The sequence below is a fragment of the Amphibalanus amphitrite genome, unplaced genomic scaffold (genome assembly GCF_019059575.1).
Source record: "Amphibalanus amphitrite isolate SeventyFive unplaced genomic scaffold, NRLGWU_Aamphi_draft 001466F_arrow, whole genome shotgun sequence".
Lineage (NCBI taxonomy): Eukaryota > Metazoa > Arthropoda > Thecostraca > Balanomorpha > Balanidae > Amphibalanus > Amphibalanus amphitrite.
This window is the reverse complement of record NW_024882959.1, coordinates 140,664-157,709: the sequence shown is the minus strand read 5'-3', so window position 1 is coordinate 157,709 and position 17,046 is coordinate 140,664. Positions and strand designations below refer to the sequence as shown.

The following is a 17,046-nucleotide window of genomic DNA, read 5'->3' as shown; positions in this document are numbered from 1 at the left end:
CTGCGCAATCAACGAAAACGACACACAGCACGATTCACGACAACAAATGTCCCAATAACACGCGCTAAACAGACGCCTAAGACAATAAAACAAAGGGTGATACCACTAAAGAAGACAGTTCGATTACTGGAATCCTCATTCCTCAGAGTCCAATCAATCACGTATAAAAGGTGCCGTTGAAAAAATGACGACTCAAGTGTCGCAGACATTTGTAGGCCTTATCGGTCGTAAGGAGCGCGACCAGTGGGAGTGGGACCAGTGTTGGACGGTGGTGGGGACGGCGGCGCGCGACAGGGCCCGAGCGCGCACAAAAGCTCATGCTACATAGAGTGAAACCATTCAGCCGTAGACGCTTGTGCGAGGTGGACGCGTCTGCCTGTGGCGAGCACTGACCTGGGTGACCTCTGTCAGCTTGCTGTCGGCCATCCACCAGGTGATGATGGCCGCGGGTCGTGACCCGACCGTCTCACAGGTCAGCTGGTGCCGCCGGCCCGCCGAGAGCGGCAGGTTGGCGCCCAGAAACGACACCGTCAGCGGCTTCACTGCGGAACAGAGACAAAAGTCAGCGGCTTCACTGGTAGACAGATCAGCGGCTTCACTGCGGAACAGAAACACCATCAGCACTGAGGCACAGAGACACCGTCAGCGGCTTCATTGAGGATCAGAGACACCGTCATCGGCTTCAAACAACGACACCGTCAGCGGCTTCAAACAACAGCGCCGTCAGCGGCTTCAGTGAGGAACAGAGACAAAAGTCAGTGACTTCACTGCAAGACGACGAAATCGTCAAAAAATGATATTTTACATAGCGTTTTCTGTGCCTATAACGAAACTAATTTGCACTTGATCATGATCACCAATCAAAGTAGCTATATAGGTATTAAACACGCAGCAATAGGGGAAGTTGGGGGAACGCCGAATACTTTTTTTCTGACGCCCGTAGCACGCAAGGTAGACAACATAAGTTATTCTTGTTGGCGTCATTCGAGAGGCCAGTCTTTTGTCTTTCAAACATATCAGGCGCATTTGATGAATTCGCATACCGTTAAGCGCAAAAACTAAAAATATCAAAGAACTGACTTTTTCGGCGTTGCCCCGGACTGCGGGGAAAGCCGAGAATGGGATAAATGATCTACGAGGAATGCGAATGCCGACATTGATGTTTTGCCAATTTATCTCAAACTTTATCCAAAATTCATCAAAGCTGACACGCGTTTTAACCCTCGCCGGACCTATTGGTTTTCTACATACGCGCCGGCCGAGGGGGGGGGGGCGGGTACGACCCCCCCCTCGCCGTTTCGCCCCTGGTGGAGCTAGCGCGTCGCGGAAAAAACGAGCGTGTGCGCCGTTACGAGACGCAGAGATTGGTACCCGATTTTAAGGTCCTAGGTCAACCGGTGACCTCTGAGGTCAGGTCAAGTGCCCTAAGGTACGGTTCAGTTTTTGGTGAATAACTTCGCAAAAAACGGCCGCAGAGCGCCGATTTTGGCAGCATCGTGTTCGCCTCGCTCCGGCGCGTCGAATGATACACTTTTTGTCCGGGTCAGGTCAACTTGGGGTGTTGACCTCAGGTCAAGGTCAGGTCAGCACCCCCAGGTCACGAAGTTGGTCGAAAGAGGTCATGTCGCATATCATTCGATTCGGCAGGCCTTCCTGAGTCCATTGGTGCCTTCCCCGACTCGCTAGCTCAATTTGATCAAGAGTTATTGACGAAAAACTAATTTGACCTTGATGACGTCATAAATGACGTCACGCAAGGTCAACATTGCAAAAGTGACGCATCTAACCTTGCAAGGAGTGCATCAAATCACGATTCTGTGTGCTTGAGATAGTTGGAGATCGTTCCCGGCGCCAGAATAGCAGTTTTCATTTTTCCCCATTGACTTACCAGTATAGCGCCTTTTGGGGCGACTAACGGAGCGAGCGAGGGGGTGAGTCTTGCACGTGCGAAATTTCGAGGGGGTACCTCCAACTGACTTGTGCACGGCACCCTACTGACCGGTTTCTAGCGATGTGCCAAATTTGAGCACAATCGGCCCAGCCGTTCTGGAGATCTGGGAGCGGCACCCTGCACGTGCGCACGTGCAAAATGGGTCCCAACTGACTTGTGCACGGCACCCTACTAACTGTTCCCTAACCGTGTACCAAATTTGAGCGCCATCGGTCCAGCCGTTCTCGAGATCTGGAAACGACCCCTGCACGTGCGCACGTGCAGCAGCACCCCAACTCTGGCACATGGATATGCAGTGCCTAGTGGGTGCCTACCTACATGCCAACTTTCAGCGCAATCGGCCAAGTAGTTACCGAGATATTGCAACAATTACAAAACTGACACCTCTTCGTTTTGCACGTGGCACGTGCATAAGGGGTCACCCGCATGCATCGGGAATAGTCCAATACTTGGTAGAAGGAATGAAGCTACCCTACAAAAATTACCGCGCGTAAATCGGTCAAGTGGTTGCTGAGATATAAGCCTCGCAAAAGCGTCCGCACGGCCGGCCGGCCGGCCGGCCGCTCATACTCAGAAATTTCCGTTAATCTAAGGAAAGACTCCGCTCGCTTCGCTCGCTCCGTAATAATGGTGAGGTCACGAAAATGACCTGACCTCATATGACCTTTAGGAAAAATCCGAGATATACAAGTTGTGGGACTCATAATGGATACTAGATCCTGCAAGTTTCATTTCCCTGTGACATCTCCTCTGGCAGTGAGGGCGTTGCGAAGTTGCGACATCTGAAGACCGTGCAGAGGTTCACTTATGACGTCATAGGTCAGTGACCTGACCTGACCCAAAAATGCGGTTGGTGTCAAAAGATGCGGCTTGGATCAAAGGTCAGGTATGCCAAGTTTCAGCTCTCTATCGCCAGCGTGTTCGGAGCTATCGCGAAAAAACCCTATGGGGGGGCGGCACCCGCCCCCCCCCTCGGCCGGCGAGGGTTAAGAGCTTGAGGACGCTTGGTGCACACTGGAAGTTATAATTGTGTGATCATAGACCTCTACATACCTCTGAGGTATGTAGAGGTCTATGGTGTGATATAATGAGAAAATGCGAGGTAGATCATTCCTTATAGGTAACAGGCCGTTGTGCCGGCTGAAAGTGTAATTTGTTTGACTAAAAATACGCGTTGCTATTCTACAGCAGTAAAGTCCACGTAGCGTGCTTTAACGTGCGTAATTGCACGTTTTCGGCATTACCCCAGCCAGCCATACTTTCATTTGCAGGCCCATAACTTCTGAACGTGCTGTATGAATTTCAAATAGGCAGCACACTTATGCAAAGACATGCTGAAGATTACTTGACCGAATTGGCCAGACAAACGGTAGCATACGAGGGGGTATCGAAAAGTTCTGATCATCACATAGAAGATATAGACCGATTTTGATGATTTTTGGTTGGTATTATATTTGGTTTTTAAGAACAATGCTCCCGCAAAGAGAATCCTGAGAAGTGGTTTTATCTTATGTAGGAGAGACTTAGAAGTAAAAAAGATGAGTATTGGGCCCATTGAGGGCCGAACCGTCATCCAATTAAAGCATTTGAAACGGTATCACACTGAGAAAATACATCAAGAACGTGAAATTAGTTTATGGCGAGGAAAGCCTATCTCATGCACTTACCGAAAATGAAGAAATAATTTTCAGCTTGGTTGCATGGCCCTTGCAGGGGAGTCAAGAAGCGAGTGACTACCAGTGACTGACAAGGTGGTGACTGTGAAGGAAGTGGAGGACCTCATCCTTACAGATCGTCGTGTGGCCTTTCAGATGATTGTGCAACAGAAAGGTCTCAATGCTGGCAGTGCCTAAAAATATTATCAGCGAAGAACTATAGACGATAGAGGAGTCAGTCCGCTTAGAGGTTCGTGTGTCTACTTTGTTTAAGAGAAAAATGCGTCTTGGCCTTTCGAGATGAAAACTAGGTCTTTTTTAGGAAATTGAAGACATCTTCGATCATTTGATGACTTGTGACGAATGCTGGGTCTATGTGTATGATCCAGAGACAAAAAGATGATCAAGAACTTTAAGCACGACACATCTGTCCTCCTTAAAAGGCGAAGATGCAGAAGCCGATATGGAAGGTCAATGCTATCAGTGTTATGGATCTGGCGTAGGATAGTCATTACCGACTGTCTTGATAATGGTCGGATAATGATAAGCAAGCACTACTGCACACTTTTGAAGAAGTTGCAAGATGGCTTCAAGCAAAATCGCCGCCAAAAAGCCCAAGAAAGATGTTTTATCCGCACCGACAGCGCCCCCGCCCATTCGTCCTGAGCTGAGATTGAAGAAACAACATGATGTGGACATTAAATCCTACCGCATCTAAGAAATTCACCTGACCAGGTATTAATTGACTCTTTATTGTTACGGGAGATGAAGAATCCACAGTATGGCCGGTGATTTAAGGACAGAAATGACGTCATTGATGAGGTGGAGCAGTGATTTACGGGACAGTGCGAAGGTCCTGTAATGACCGCCTGAGGCAGTTCAAGAAACGATGCAATAAGTTTGCGGTCGTGTGTGGTGACTTGTAAAGGAGTTATGAACATCATGTAAAAAAATCAAATTTCTATCACATCTCATTCATGGTGATGATCAGAACTTTTCGATACCCCCTCGTAATGAGTAAGAAATGCACCTTCAAAGGCGCATGTAGTACAAGGGAAACGTACCTTGAAAACGCTTTTGGCGCCCTCACAGCCGAAGTATTCCAAATGACGACTCGTAACAAACATGCGATAATTGTAGTCACTTAAGCTTCAGAGTATCACTGAGACGTGGCATCCATGTCGTATGGTTTTAGAAATATCTCGAATTTCGGCTTTGCCCCAACTCCGGCATTGCCCCAACTTCCCCTAGCACTATGATAAAGGAAGTTGGCTGCCAAAGTGCCTTTTGTTTGGAAAAATGCACTTTTTTATTTCAGCTCAACTTATTCGCGCGATAATGCACTTTCAATAGCAAAAAATGTCACTTAACGGTTATGGTAAAGTTGGTCGCTGCAGCGCATAGTATCTGAGCTTTAACCCTCGCCGGCACAGGGGGGGGGGGGTTGATGCAGCCCCCCCTAAGGTTTTTCGCGAATAACTCGCGTAAAAAGCGGCCGATCGCGACGAAACTTTCAGTACCCTCGCATTGATCAATTCTACACCTACCCTGAAAATTTTATGACCCTGACCCCAATGACCTTTGACCTGTGACCTCTTTTCTGTGACCATATTTGGCCGAAATCGCGGTTCGGCGCATGTCGGCTCGCATTAGCCGCGCGTTTGCAAGCTTTTCGTGGTTTCAAACGTTCAAACATGTGATTTGATGTTGCTCCCATGCATTAGGGTGGGTGTCAAGGTCACCTGAAGGTCAGGTCAGGTCATTGACCTTTGGTGACCTCGGGTGACCTCGGTTCACTTTTTCGAGTTTTACATGTTTCTAGGCTAGTTTTTGGAGCTGAATTCGAATTTAGCAACCATTTGAACATTTACGAAGTAGTTTTGGTGCCTTCGTAACATGTTACGAAGCTGTCCGAGGCGGTTGACACGTATTACGAATACCCGTCACAACCCCTACCGGTTGACCTGACCTGACCTGACCCGACCTGGTCTAAATGCTTAAAGACATCATCTATGATCAAAACTAACACGATATTCGTGATCAGCACCCCGGAAAACCACATAGCAGCCACACTTTACCACTTTCTAACAGGTCCCGATTTTCCCGGTTTTCGGGTCATTGACCTGACCTGGAAGGTCACCCGATGACCTAGGACCTTAAAATTGGGTATCATCGGCTTCCTCTCGTGACGGGCAACACGCTCGTTTTTTCCGCGAAGCTCTAGCTTGATCAGGGGCCAAACGCGAGGGGGGGTCGTACCACCCCCCCCCCCCTTGTGCCGTCGATGGACTCAAAATGGCCTGTGCCGGCGAGGGTTAACCGGCTGGATAGCTAATTAAAACAAATGCTGCAATCTATGAGAACTAAAAAGGCGAGTTGTCATTGCCCTCTCATAACCTGAACGGCAAGTTGCGCTAACTTTTTCTCTGATTCTTGGTTTTAATTAAAAAAAGGGTTGAACTGAGGACAAGTTTGACGTAATGAAATTTAAGTTCATCAAATTACGGTGAAACTTTCCTTGAATGATTAGTTTCGTACGTGACATATGAGAAAATACATCCTAAAAATAGACAGATGCTTCCACCTCGCGGTATAGCACGGTGTGAAAATTCAACAAAGTAACTGAATTAAACCCACCCACATCCCGGCTACGGGAAATTTCAGAAGGTTCAACCTTTCGGTAGCTCAGCTCTGTGCCTGTGATCCGGCCTCTGGCGGTCAGCGCTTACTCACATATCATGGTAACGGTGACGGTGGCGGAGCGGGGCGTGGCCAGGGGGTGATTGGCTGACCAGCAGGTCAGCACCGCCCCCAGGTCAGCACGGCGCAGCGGGCCCAGCGTCAGCTGATTCTCAGTGGCGCCCTCCTCCGTGGTCGCCCAGGTAGCGTCCACCAGTGCGTTATCGCGCCACCAGGTCACGTTTGGTTGTGGCCTCCCTGAGGGCAGATGTGAGGTCAGGTCAGGGGCCACGTTTGGCTGCAGCCTCCTTGAAATTAGGTGGGAGGTCAGGAGTCATGTTCGGTTTCCACTGACATAAAAAAGCATCAGTAAGGCCGGCTGATTTTTCATAGATTAGCGATATTTTTTAGTGACTGGCAAAGCTAAGAATTTGTTAGATTTGCTTATATTATTAGGCATGTGCTTGGCGTGTGTTTGTGCTAATATCCGTAGTGAATGAAGTTAATTTTCGAGGCTAATAACAGTTGTTATCTAAAATGCTAGCGTTTAGCATAACTAACAGATAACCAAATAACAGACTTCAAGAGCAATCAAATTTGAGGCAGCATTACCTAGCAACAAAATTTGAAGCCAGAAGAACAAATCAAGTGGCAAACATCTAGGTACCTACAGCAAAAGGTAACCATTTTCCCATATTTTTTATTTAGCATATTTTCGTGGATGTTACAAAAAAAAAACGTTGGCATATTTTCGTTTATCATTAAGTTCATTTTTTACTCTTGATGATGAAAAACCTATAAAAAAATCTCCATTTACGTGCACCCACTGCGACTAACGCTATCGCTAGCTGGCAAAGAGCCCGGCCCCGGATCATCGACGAACAAAAACACAACATCCATTCATTGTTATGGAGTTAATAGTCATTAGCTTAATAGCTCTGGCTAGTGCGACGTGCTCTGAAAACAGCTCCGACAGTCAGATTGGCCCACGACTGTCAGCTGGCTAATGACGTCACGCGACCCTGCTGACCCGGCCGCCGCCGCCGCACGCCAGCGTTGCCGTTTTTGTTGCCCGGAGAGGAGCTCCGGATGCACTGTCCGCCGCCACTGCCGCCGTCGGAGCCGAGTTCATAGTGGCGGAACGGCCGACCATTTGCGGATGCAGCCAGCAGCTAATCGATCGACTGCGCATGTTCGAATGCGCTGAATAATCCAGCGGATGTTATTCTTGAGTTAACCCGCGCCCGGCTGGGGGTCCTGGATTTCCACGCCCTGCTGGGGGGGGGTGTTTGAACACCCCCCCCCCCTTCTAACTCGGCTCCTGGGCCACATAGCGATACGCGGAAGGCGGCGTTCGAAAGAGCGTCAAAAATAATAAGGAAATCACTTCAGTCAATTTTTTGGTCAGGTCAAAGGTCAGGTCACCAGAGGTCATTGAAGGCAAAATTTCGCCGATTTCCAGGTCGAATGTCGAAAATTTCCAAGAAGCCAACGCATAACTCGGGAACCAATAGAGCTACAGCGCCGCGGAAAAGCGCATTCGATAGCCCTATTAACGCCCTTTCTGAGTAATTCTCTCAGATTTGACCTAACGTCAACGGTTTTGCCTGCAGGGGGCAAAAACTGCAAAAATAACCGATTTTTTCGGAAACAGTTTTTCTGCAATAACTTTTGACACAAGCCTTGTACGAGCTTACTTTTACCGGCATCGTGTTCCTCTCGTCAAGACGCATCGAATGAACTATAACTTGACCTTGAAAGGTCAACTTTGAAATTTGACCTCAGGTCAAGGTCATGACCTGACCGGAAAGGGTCATGTTGCATATCAGTCGATCCATATCGTCGAGCTGAACACATCTAAGGCGTTTTCATCGCTCTAGCATGCCTCTATCAAAAGTTATTTGCGAAAAACTGTTAGATACCATTCGTGACCTAAGATGACCTCAGGGCATAAACAGGGGTCACGGACACCATTTTTATATTCAGTGTGTCTACACCACTTGTAATTCGGTGTTTGGGAGTGTTTATAATGTCTTTCGTCCAAAAGAGGCGCATTTCAATTTTCTCCCATTGACTTATAATGGGGAGGTCGCGAAATTGACCTGACCTTAGGTCATCGATATCAAAATTCTGAGATATACATTTTGTACATGCTATTGCTCTTAGCAATCGCTGAAAGTTTCAAAGCGATCGGTCTCTCGGTGTAGCTATGACAGACATTGAAACTTTTTATGAGGTGAGGTCACTTCAAATGACCTGGTGACCTGACCTTGAATGACCTTGGTCTGAAAGTTTCACAACATGTGTAGAATTGATGTATGATAAGGTGTACCAAAAACGGCGGCGCTCCGCGCCGCCGTTTTTGAGATATTCGCGAAAAACCACAAGGGGGGGTGTTCAAACACCCCCCCCCCAGCAGGGCGCGGGTTAACACCTCCAGAATCTAGTTCGGGAATTCAACATTGTGTTTACTTTTTAACAAAGTTTGTTTCTACGATTTAACCACCTCCGTCATGCTCCGATTCCAGACCCGATCAATCTGTCCTTCATCTTCCTTCCTACTCTCGTTCTCTCTCCGGGTGCAGCGAGCAGCGGAAGCACAGCCAACCTCGCATTTGAGGGAGGTCTCGGACGGGCCTCTCTCAGCTCACGAGAACCGGATTGTCGACCAGAAGACTTTACAGCCGCAATCAAACGTCCGTCGGTGTAAGGCAGACAGAGCGAGGGGCGGGCCGACCGCAGACTGGGAGATCTGGGATACCGGTCCCTGGCAAAGAGGAGCGTCTCCAGACGGTCACAGAACAGGGCCCTCACCGAGCTGGACGGTGGACATTGCGGAGTTAGTGTCGGGTGAGACCCGCATGGTAAGAGGACAGGGCAAAGTGAGATTGTTTCCGACAGCGAGACGGCGGCTGCTACAGAAAATCAACCTAACGGGGAGTGGCAGCTGAACCAGGAAAAGTTTAAAGGCAGCGACCGAGAGGTCATGTGAAAATGGCTTGACTGATTTTGGCATTTCGATGCGTGCATGTATGCATAGAAACGACATCCCATGCTTCAGGAGCCTTCTAACAGCTTGTCTATTCCATTACATAAGACTAATCTGCTATCGAGGTGGTTAAGTGCGAAATAACGTGAGCTGAATTGGATGTTTCATTTGCCTCGTCAAAGTTGCTCTCTCGCACCAAACTAGAAGCCATCTCAGCCATCGCCGCAACTGGTCTTGGCGATTCATGTTATCGCCGTAATGTGGGAAGGAAGCCATCTTCTGTCTGCTCGAGTCGTAGGGCCGCTGAGCGGGTGGGCCGGGCCATTTGGCAAATTGACCCGGCCGATAAAGGCAGGCCCATGGTCAGTGGTGGTGAGCTCAAGACGGCCGTCTGCGCCCGCACGACCGGGTTACGGTCAGACGGAGCCCCGCGGACTATGCCCGCGATCCGCAGGTCGAACAATGGGTAGATGGACGAGGTCAGGGGTCAGGAGGCTCGCCAAGGTCAGGTGAATACCGTGGGAGATCGAAACGTCAGCGGCTGGAATGGGTGTTATTGTCTTACGTTTTACAGGCTATCGGAAAATGATGAGTGTAAGACGGTCCAATCTCAAGCTGCCCTACACTTCCCAAAAACGCTTTATTATCATGAATTCCCGTTACATCACAAAACCCAATGAAAACACTAGCGATAACGCCTCAGAGCAGCAATGTTTGATGCCTTTACTCACCGGTGGAGGCCACGCATAGTAGACGAGTGGTGTCGCCCTCTTTGTAGGGTCCGATGATCCCCTCGCCAGGCATGCGTCCCTGGCCCTCGTATATTGTGGGCGGCTCCGGCGGTACTGTAAAAAAAAAAAAAAAAACAGTGTCGACTTATTCAAACTGATGTTCGTTACTTTTCCAGAAACAGCAAGTATTATCATTAACCTCGCCAGCCGAGGGGGGAGGGGCGGGTGCCGCCCCCCATAGGGTTTTTCGCGATAGCTCCGAACACACTGGTGTTAGAAAGCTGAAACTTGGCATACCTGACCTTTGATTCAAGCCGAATCTTTTGACACCAACCGCATTTTCGGGTCAGGTCAGGTCACTGACCTATGACGTCATAAGTGAACCTCTGCACGGTCTTCAGATGTCGTAACTTCGCAACGCCCTCACTGCCAGAGGAGCTTTCACAGGGAAATGAAACTTGCAGGATCTAGTATCCATTACGAGTCTCACAACTTGCATATCTCGGATTTTTCATAAAGGTCATATGAGATCAGGTCATTTTCGTGACCTCACCATTGTAAGTCAATGGGGAAAAATGAAAACTGCTATTCTGGCGCCGGGAACGATCTCCAACTATCTCAATCACACAGAATCATGACTTTATGCACTCCTTGCAAGGTTAGATGCGTCACTTTTGCAATGCTGACCTTGCGTGACGTCATTTATGAAGTCATCAAGGTCATATTAGTTTTTCGTCAATAACTCCCGATCAAATTGAGCTAGCAAGTCGGGAAAGCCACCAACGAACTCAAGAATACCTGCCGAATCGAATGTTAGCGACATGACCTCCTTCGACCAACTTCGTGACCTGGGGGCGCTGACCTGACCGTGACCTGAGGTCAACACCCAAAGTTGACCTCACCCAAACAAAAAGTATATCATTCGACGCGCCTGAGTAAGGCGAACATGATGCTGCCAAAATCGCGGCTCTACGGTCGTTTTTTGCGAAGTTATTACCAAAAACTGCAGAGCCGTACCTTGGGGAACTTGACCTGACCTCAGAGGTCACCGGTTGACCTAGGAACTTAACCCTAGAACGCCTAGGGGGGGGGGTTGTATCAACCCCCCCCCCTGAGGTTTTTTCGAAGTGCACGCTAAACGGCTTGTCGTAGCGGGCTGAAATTTTCAATACCCTCTGGGGCAACCTTTTCGCATCTTTTGCCGAAAAAAATTGATCGGGTCATGTCAGGTCACGGAGTTATGACGTCATAAGAGGTACAGCCTCCGGCCGACAGTTACCAAACGTGTGCGCCGAATCCCTAGGTTTTCTGCCGGTGATACCCACATTGTTTGATGGATCATGATGAAACTTCCCATGCATGTTGGGGCAAGCATTGGCTATCGTGTGGTGCAAGAAAATTGACCGGGTCAGGTCAGGTCACGGAGCTATGACGTCACAAGAGGAACAGCGTCCGGTACTATTTTTGAAAAGCGCCCGAACCACTATTTTGCTAATTCTTGTCACCTCAATGGGAATATGCAGCAATATTAGCTTCTATAGGGAGCAAATGGACCTCCCAAATCCAAAAATACAATCAGATTTCAAAAATTTAAATTTTGATTTTTCGAATTTCTGCCGCCGACTGTGACCTTGCCGACTTCCAGCGCTCCCAACGCGCCATTTTTAGAGCTAGGGAAACGAAATACATACCAAACGATAGAGAATTGATCAAGGAACACGATAGTGAAGATTTCAAGTCGATATCTCCCACCGTTTTGCCGCAATCGCCGCGGAAATTTGAAAAGTTTGATTTTTTCGGAAAATTTGACCTTTGACCGGTCATAAGTAGGTCAAATGTTGACCTAGGACCAAAAAATATACCACCAATCGCGAGATCTCGTTGAGAGCAATCCGTTGGTTTTTTCCGCTAAGCTCTACGACCTTCCGTTTCGAAACGCCAGGGGGGGGTCGTAACAACCCCCCCCCCCCTGGTCGTTCGTGTTATGAGAAATGGCCTGGTCGTGCGAGGGTTAAAATCGGGTATCAATCTCTGCGTCTCGTAACGGCACACACGCTCGTTTTTCCGCGACGCGCTAGCTCCACCAGGGGCGAAACGGCGAGGGGGATCGTACCCGCCCCCCCCCCCCTCTTCCTCGGCCGGCGCATATGTAGAAAACCAATAGGTCCGGCGAGGGTTAAAAATCAAAACCGCTATTGTCTGCGTAAGTCACAATTTCACCAAACTACCATTGAATGTCTTCTATTGTTATTCTTTCGGTCGAATTTAGTTTCAAGTTCTGTCGATCATTCCGATTTCTGTCATATCTGATTCCTGATGACCTCAATTTCGTCTCAGAGACTCGCCGGACTCGGACTGAATGCCAGCTACTGCAAAAGCAGAGAGCGCACTTATGCTAGCAGTTATTCGGAACCTGCAGCGAGTCAAACCCTCACAAACAGTTACGTCTAAAGGCTTCCACCATAGCTTCTCCCAAGGCTTCTCCTTACGCAAGTAACCTTCCCGACGACAAGAAAAGGCATAACAAGGTAGATGAGAGACGGGTGTTTCCAGTTGCATAAATGGATTTCATCGGTGAAGAGCGCTTTTCACGTCCTTATTCGTCCACTTGTGTTTCCTCATTTACATTCAAATTGAGGCCCAGAGTTTCCAAGCTGAGTGCAAAACTTGGAGACTTTTCTGAAAATATCAGATGATGACGCTGGCTGCTTCTGTAGCTGAGGAGATACCACAAACTGCGGGTAGCTGCATTCAAAGCTGAGAGGCTAGACAGAAGCCCCGTTTGGAACATGTGCCGTCATCCTATGTTGATATTTGAGAGGTCACCTACAATTACTTACATTGAGCGGTAGCTCAAACACCCGAGGCATGTACTCCCATTGAATGTATTCTACTCTGCTCTGTAATCAGCCCATATGCACCTTTTCTGGATCCTTGTCAGTGTTCGCCTGCTTTGTTCAGCGGCCTGCTGAGGATTTCCGCTTTATAGTAGTACCTAGTATTTGTGATTCAAGCTTATTGCTTCTTTGACCTGCACGCCTGTTTCCTTTATGTTATTAACCTAAAAGGCTCTTCAAAGCGAACTTTTGCACATAATATTTTATCGTGTCGTTGGAATTTCATTTCCAAATAACTCATTCAATTAACATCGTGCTAAAAAAGCCAACAAAGAAAGAATGCTCCCTACGTTGTACGATTTCTGCGTGAGGCTCATTCATCCCGTAAATGGCATGGCGATCTCCCAGCGATTGGAGTAAGCGATATTATTCAGAGATCCCAAGGGGCTCGCTGAAAAAACAGCCCATTGTTTGCATGATTGCGCACTTTTTTTGTCACGAAGTTGGGTAAGTAAACTTTGTTTAGATACTGAGGCCGACGGCCCCAAATCATACTCTATTTTGAATATCGACCGTTAGGTCACATTTTTGTTTTTGCATGCCTCCAAGAGAAAACTTATCCAAAACTGTAAGTAGATGATAAAAGTTAGCTTTGCAAATAGCCGTTTTGCATTCCAATGCCCTTGTATTGTATTGACATCGCGTCTCATCCACTAGTGTGGCTTTTCATGAGAACAAGTACAGATATAAAATGTTAACATGGATGAGTGGGAACAAAATCACATCACAATAACTATGCACTCCATTGACACACATGATGTTCAAACATTCGGTCGATCTATCATCCCTGTGATTGTACCAAGTATTCTTTCAGCCGTCTTTTGGACCCCCCACGAACAGACTGGGGCAGCGCATTGTACGCGGAGACAGTCCTGTACATAAACTGCCGCCGGCCAGTTTCTGTTCTGATCACCGGCGGTCGCAGCTGTTGCTGATAACTGGCACGTGTGCTCCTGTCGTGGACCTGGCTGGTGGTTGTGATCGACTGGGCGATTGTGGCTGGCTCGCCGATGACCAGTGCTTGACGCAGCAAGCAGATACAGCGGTACATACATAGGTTGTGAGCGGAAAGCCAGCCTAACTGTGAGAGCACGTCACTGATGTGATCGTGTTTTCTGCGTCCAGATAAAACTCGGGCACAGAAATTCATAACCTTCTGAATGCGATGCATGGCCTGCTTTGGAGCGCTGCCATAGACGGGAATACAGTATCGAATGATGGAGAGCACTAATCCGTTGATGACAGTGGGCATGACATCGCCCGGCAGTCTATGCTTGGCGTGACGCAGACCAATCAGCAGACCGTTACAACGATTGACAAGCTCATCAACATGCGGCTCGAAAGACAGGTATCTGTCGAAAACCACTCCTAGGTTTTTGGCTGTCTCCGACTCGACAATGCGCGCGCCTCCGACGTGGAGCGTGACGGGGGGCAGACCACGAAGCATTTGACGGGTACCAATCACTAGAAGTTTTGTTTTGCCGGCGTTGATTTTCATGAGGTTCTGGCTAAACCATGCGAACAGGTCCCTCAGGGCGTTCTCCATACGGTTGACTAGCAGATCTAGTTCAGCTTTGCGACCGGTCACTAACACCTGAGTATCATCTGCGTACTGAGTAATGAGGACGTCGCTGTCAGTGTGCAAGCACATGTCGTTTACAAAAATCGAGAACATCAATGGCCCAAGGGCAGTACCCTGATACACACCGATCGGATTAGGTCGCTTCACGGATAACTGAGGGCCATTATCCGGCGTGTCAAGACGAACTTGTTGGTGATGGTCTCGAAAATAACTTGCAAACCACTCAGTGTGGACACCGTACAGTACAAGCTTTTCAAGGAGCTTTTCGTGGCTGACAACGTCGAACCCCTTACTCACATCAAGCAGGACTAACAGTGCTATTTTACCGGCATCCATCGCGCTCAAGGCATGGTCGGTCACCCTGAGTAGCGCGGTCTCAGTTGAATGCCGTGGGCGAAATCCATGCTGAGTGTCACTAAACAGGTGGTTCATGGAGAAGTACGTGAACAGTTGCTGATGTACTACACGTTCGACAATTTTTGCGAGACATGGTACTATTGAGATAGGTCTGAAACTTGATGGATCATTCAAGGCGCCGGCAGATTTGTAAATTGGATGAACAATCGACAGCTTCCATGACTCCGGTACGATCCCCGTGACCAGACTAGTGTTAACTATTGACAGGATCACATGACCAGCCGCACCAAAACACCGCTTCACAAAACGCATGGATAATCCATCAGCTCCGCACGCACTACTACCGTTCATGTCCTTCACGATACGGTGGAGCTCCTCTAGGGTCACCGGCTGCACTTGGAACTGACAGGTCGCCACGCGCGGCAATCTGACAGGTAGGTTTCCGGCGGTGGGGTCGGCACGCCTCGACTCGGCGACCGCGGCTGCCGTGCGCACGCCGATATTAGCAAAAAACTGGTTCAATGTGTCAGGGTCCAGATCAGGTAGGCTGTTGCTCGTCTTTTTTGCAGCAATGATGGGCCGTAAACACCGATACATTTGGCCGCGTCCGGCCTCGCGTATCCGCCGGGAGATGTCGAGCCGGCTGTCACGCAGGACGGCAGCTCTGACTGAGCGATTCAGCTCCGCGTAACGCTGTTCGTCACCTTCCCGTTTCGCCGCCCTTCTCTCGGACATCAGCGACTTAGTAACGTCGGTGATGGGAGGCGCGTCTGCGTTCCGGATTTTCATGCGACGGACAGGTGCGTGCAGTTCTAGGAGCTGTGTCATCTGGTGTAAGAAGAAAGTGGTCTGTTGCTCTGGTTCGTATGAGCTGAATACCGGTGTCCAGTCCACGCCCCGCAGATGATCAGCCATGGCTTCGTTGTCAATGTTCCTCCAGCTGCGGCCAAGGCGTACCAGTGGCGGCGGTCGCACACGACGGCAGCGCAGCAGCGCGCGAGTGAAGCAGTGAGGGCTGAAGTCGCACGGCCTCACTCCCGTCCGCATCACAGCCTCAGGTGAGTTGGTAATTATCAGGTCGAGAATGGACCCAGACCGGGGGAAGGTAGTCTCATTTATCATCTGAGTCAGCTGGTACCGCCGCACCAGGTCAGACAGTCGACTCCCGGGGGTGCCACCCTCGGTCCGTCTCTGGTCACAGTTCAAATCACCCGCCAACACAATCAATCCACGCTGCTCGACCAGCATACTTTGTATTTGTGCTTCCAAATCGTCGAGGTCTGCCTGCAGCTGGGCGGCGGTACCCGACGGCGGACGGTACAGGGAGCACAGCAGAATACTGCGACTGTTACCGATCTGCAGCTTTATCCAGAGCGACTCCAGCTTAGATGTGGGGTGTGTGGTGCCACGCGACACTACTTTACACTCGAAACAGTCTCGCACCAGTATTCCCACACCACCATAGCCACGCGCGTCCCTGCGGTCAGATCGGTACAGCTGGAATCCCGGTACAGATACCAGGCGCTGTGGCACTCGCGGTTTGAGCCATGTCTCTGAGATGATGAACACATCCGTATTGGCAGCAAAAATGTCGTGTGTAATCAGCTGGAGCTTCGGCAGCAGAGATTGAACGCGTTTGAAATGCGATTGAAATGCGATTGAACGCGCACTCCATTGCCCTTTAGAAATGCGCAATGGAGTGGCCTACGGCGCTGGAAAAGAACATATTGTAACGTACATACCTGTTTGGTGACTCTGAACCTCATTTTGCTAAGTAAGTTTTAAGGAGGTTTTGTCAGTTGGTTGTTTTCCACCTTTGCACCACAAGCCAGTGTTCTATGACGTCCCAAACGACTTTACTGCTGGTTTGTTTGTGTCAGCCCAGGACATATATGTGAGTAAAGAGTGCACTCAAGTGCGAAAAGCCACGTCGATCTTTGTACAATGAAGCATGGCTAGTCCTCATTATGTCATATCTTCTTTGACAAAATGAAAGCAGATGCATAGAAAATATATCATTTAGGCTCTCAACAGAGTCTGTTATTACTGGCATATTATGAAATAGTATTCAAGCTTTCAAGAGCGCCTGTCATGCTAGCAGTCACAACAATAAAATGTATCTCCATAAGCGTATTCATGCATGACACTGTAGGCAGTGCCGCCATGCAAACGCTTGGGGCCATGATAACTCATTTCCTCCTGGTG

The 17,046-nt window shown here is 48.9% G+C and overlaps 1 protein-coding gene across 1 annotated transcript in view; it reads right to left on the bottom strand.

Moving 5' to 3' along the window:
* Window positions 1–393: 393 nt before the first annotated feature.
* LOC122373249 (cell adhesion molecule 2-like) overlaps window positions 394–17,046 on the bottom strand; it is a gene marked incomplete at its 3' end in the record, with an annotated part of 34,394 nt that continues 17,741 nt past the window's right edge. Inside the window, exons 4-6 of the mRNA XM_043351123.1 lie at window positions 10,006–10,119; window positions 6,340–6,543; window positions 394–542 (exon numbers count right to left, since the gene is read on the bottom strand). Of these exons, the coding sequence (XP_043207058.1) occupies window positions 394–542; window positions 6,340–6,543; window positions 10,006–10,119 (467 nt within the window). The remainder of the gene's footprint in view (window positions 543–6,339; window positions 6,544–10,005; window positions 10,120–17,046) is intronic.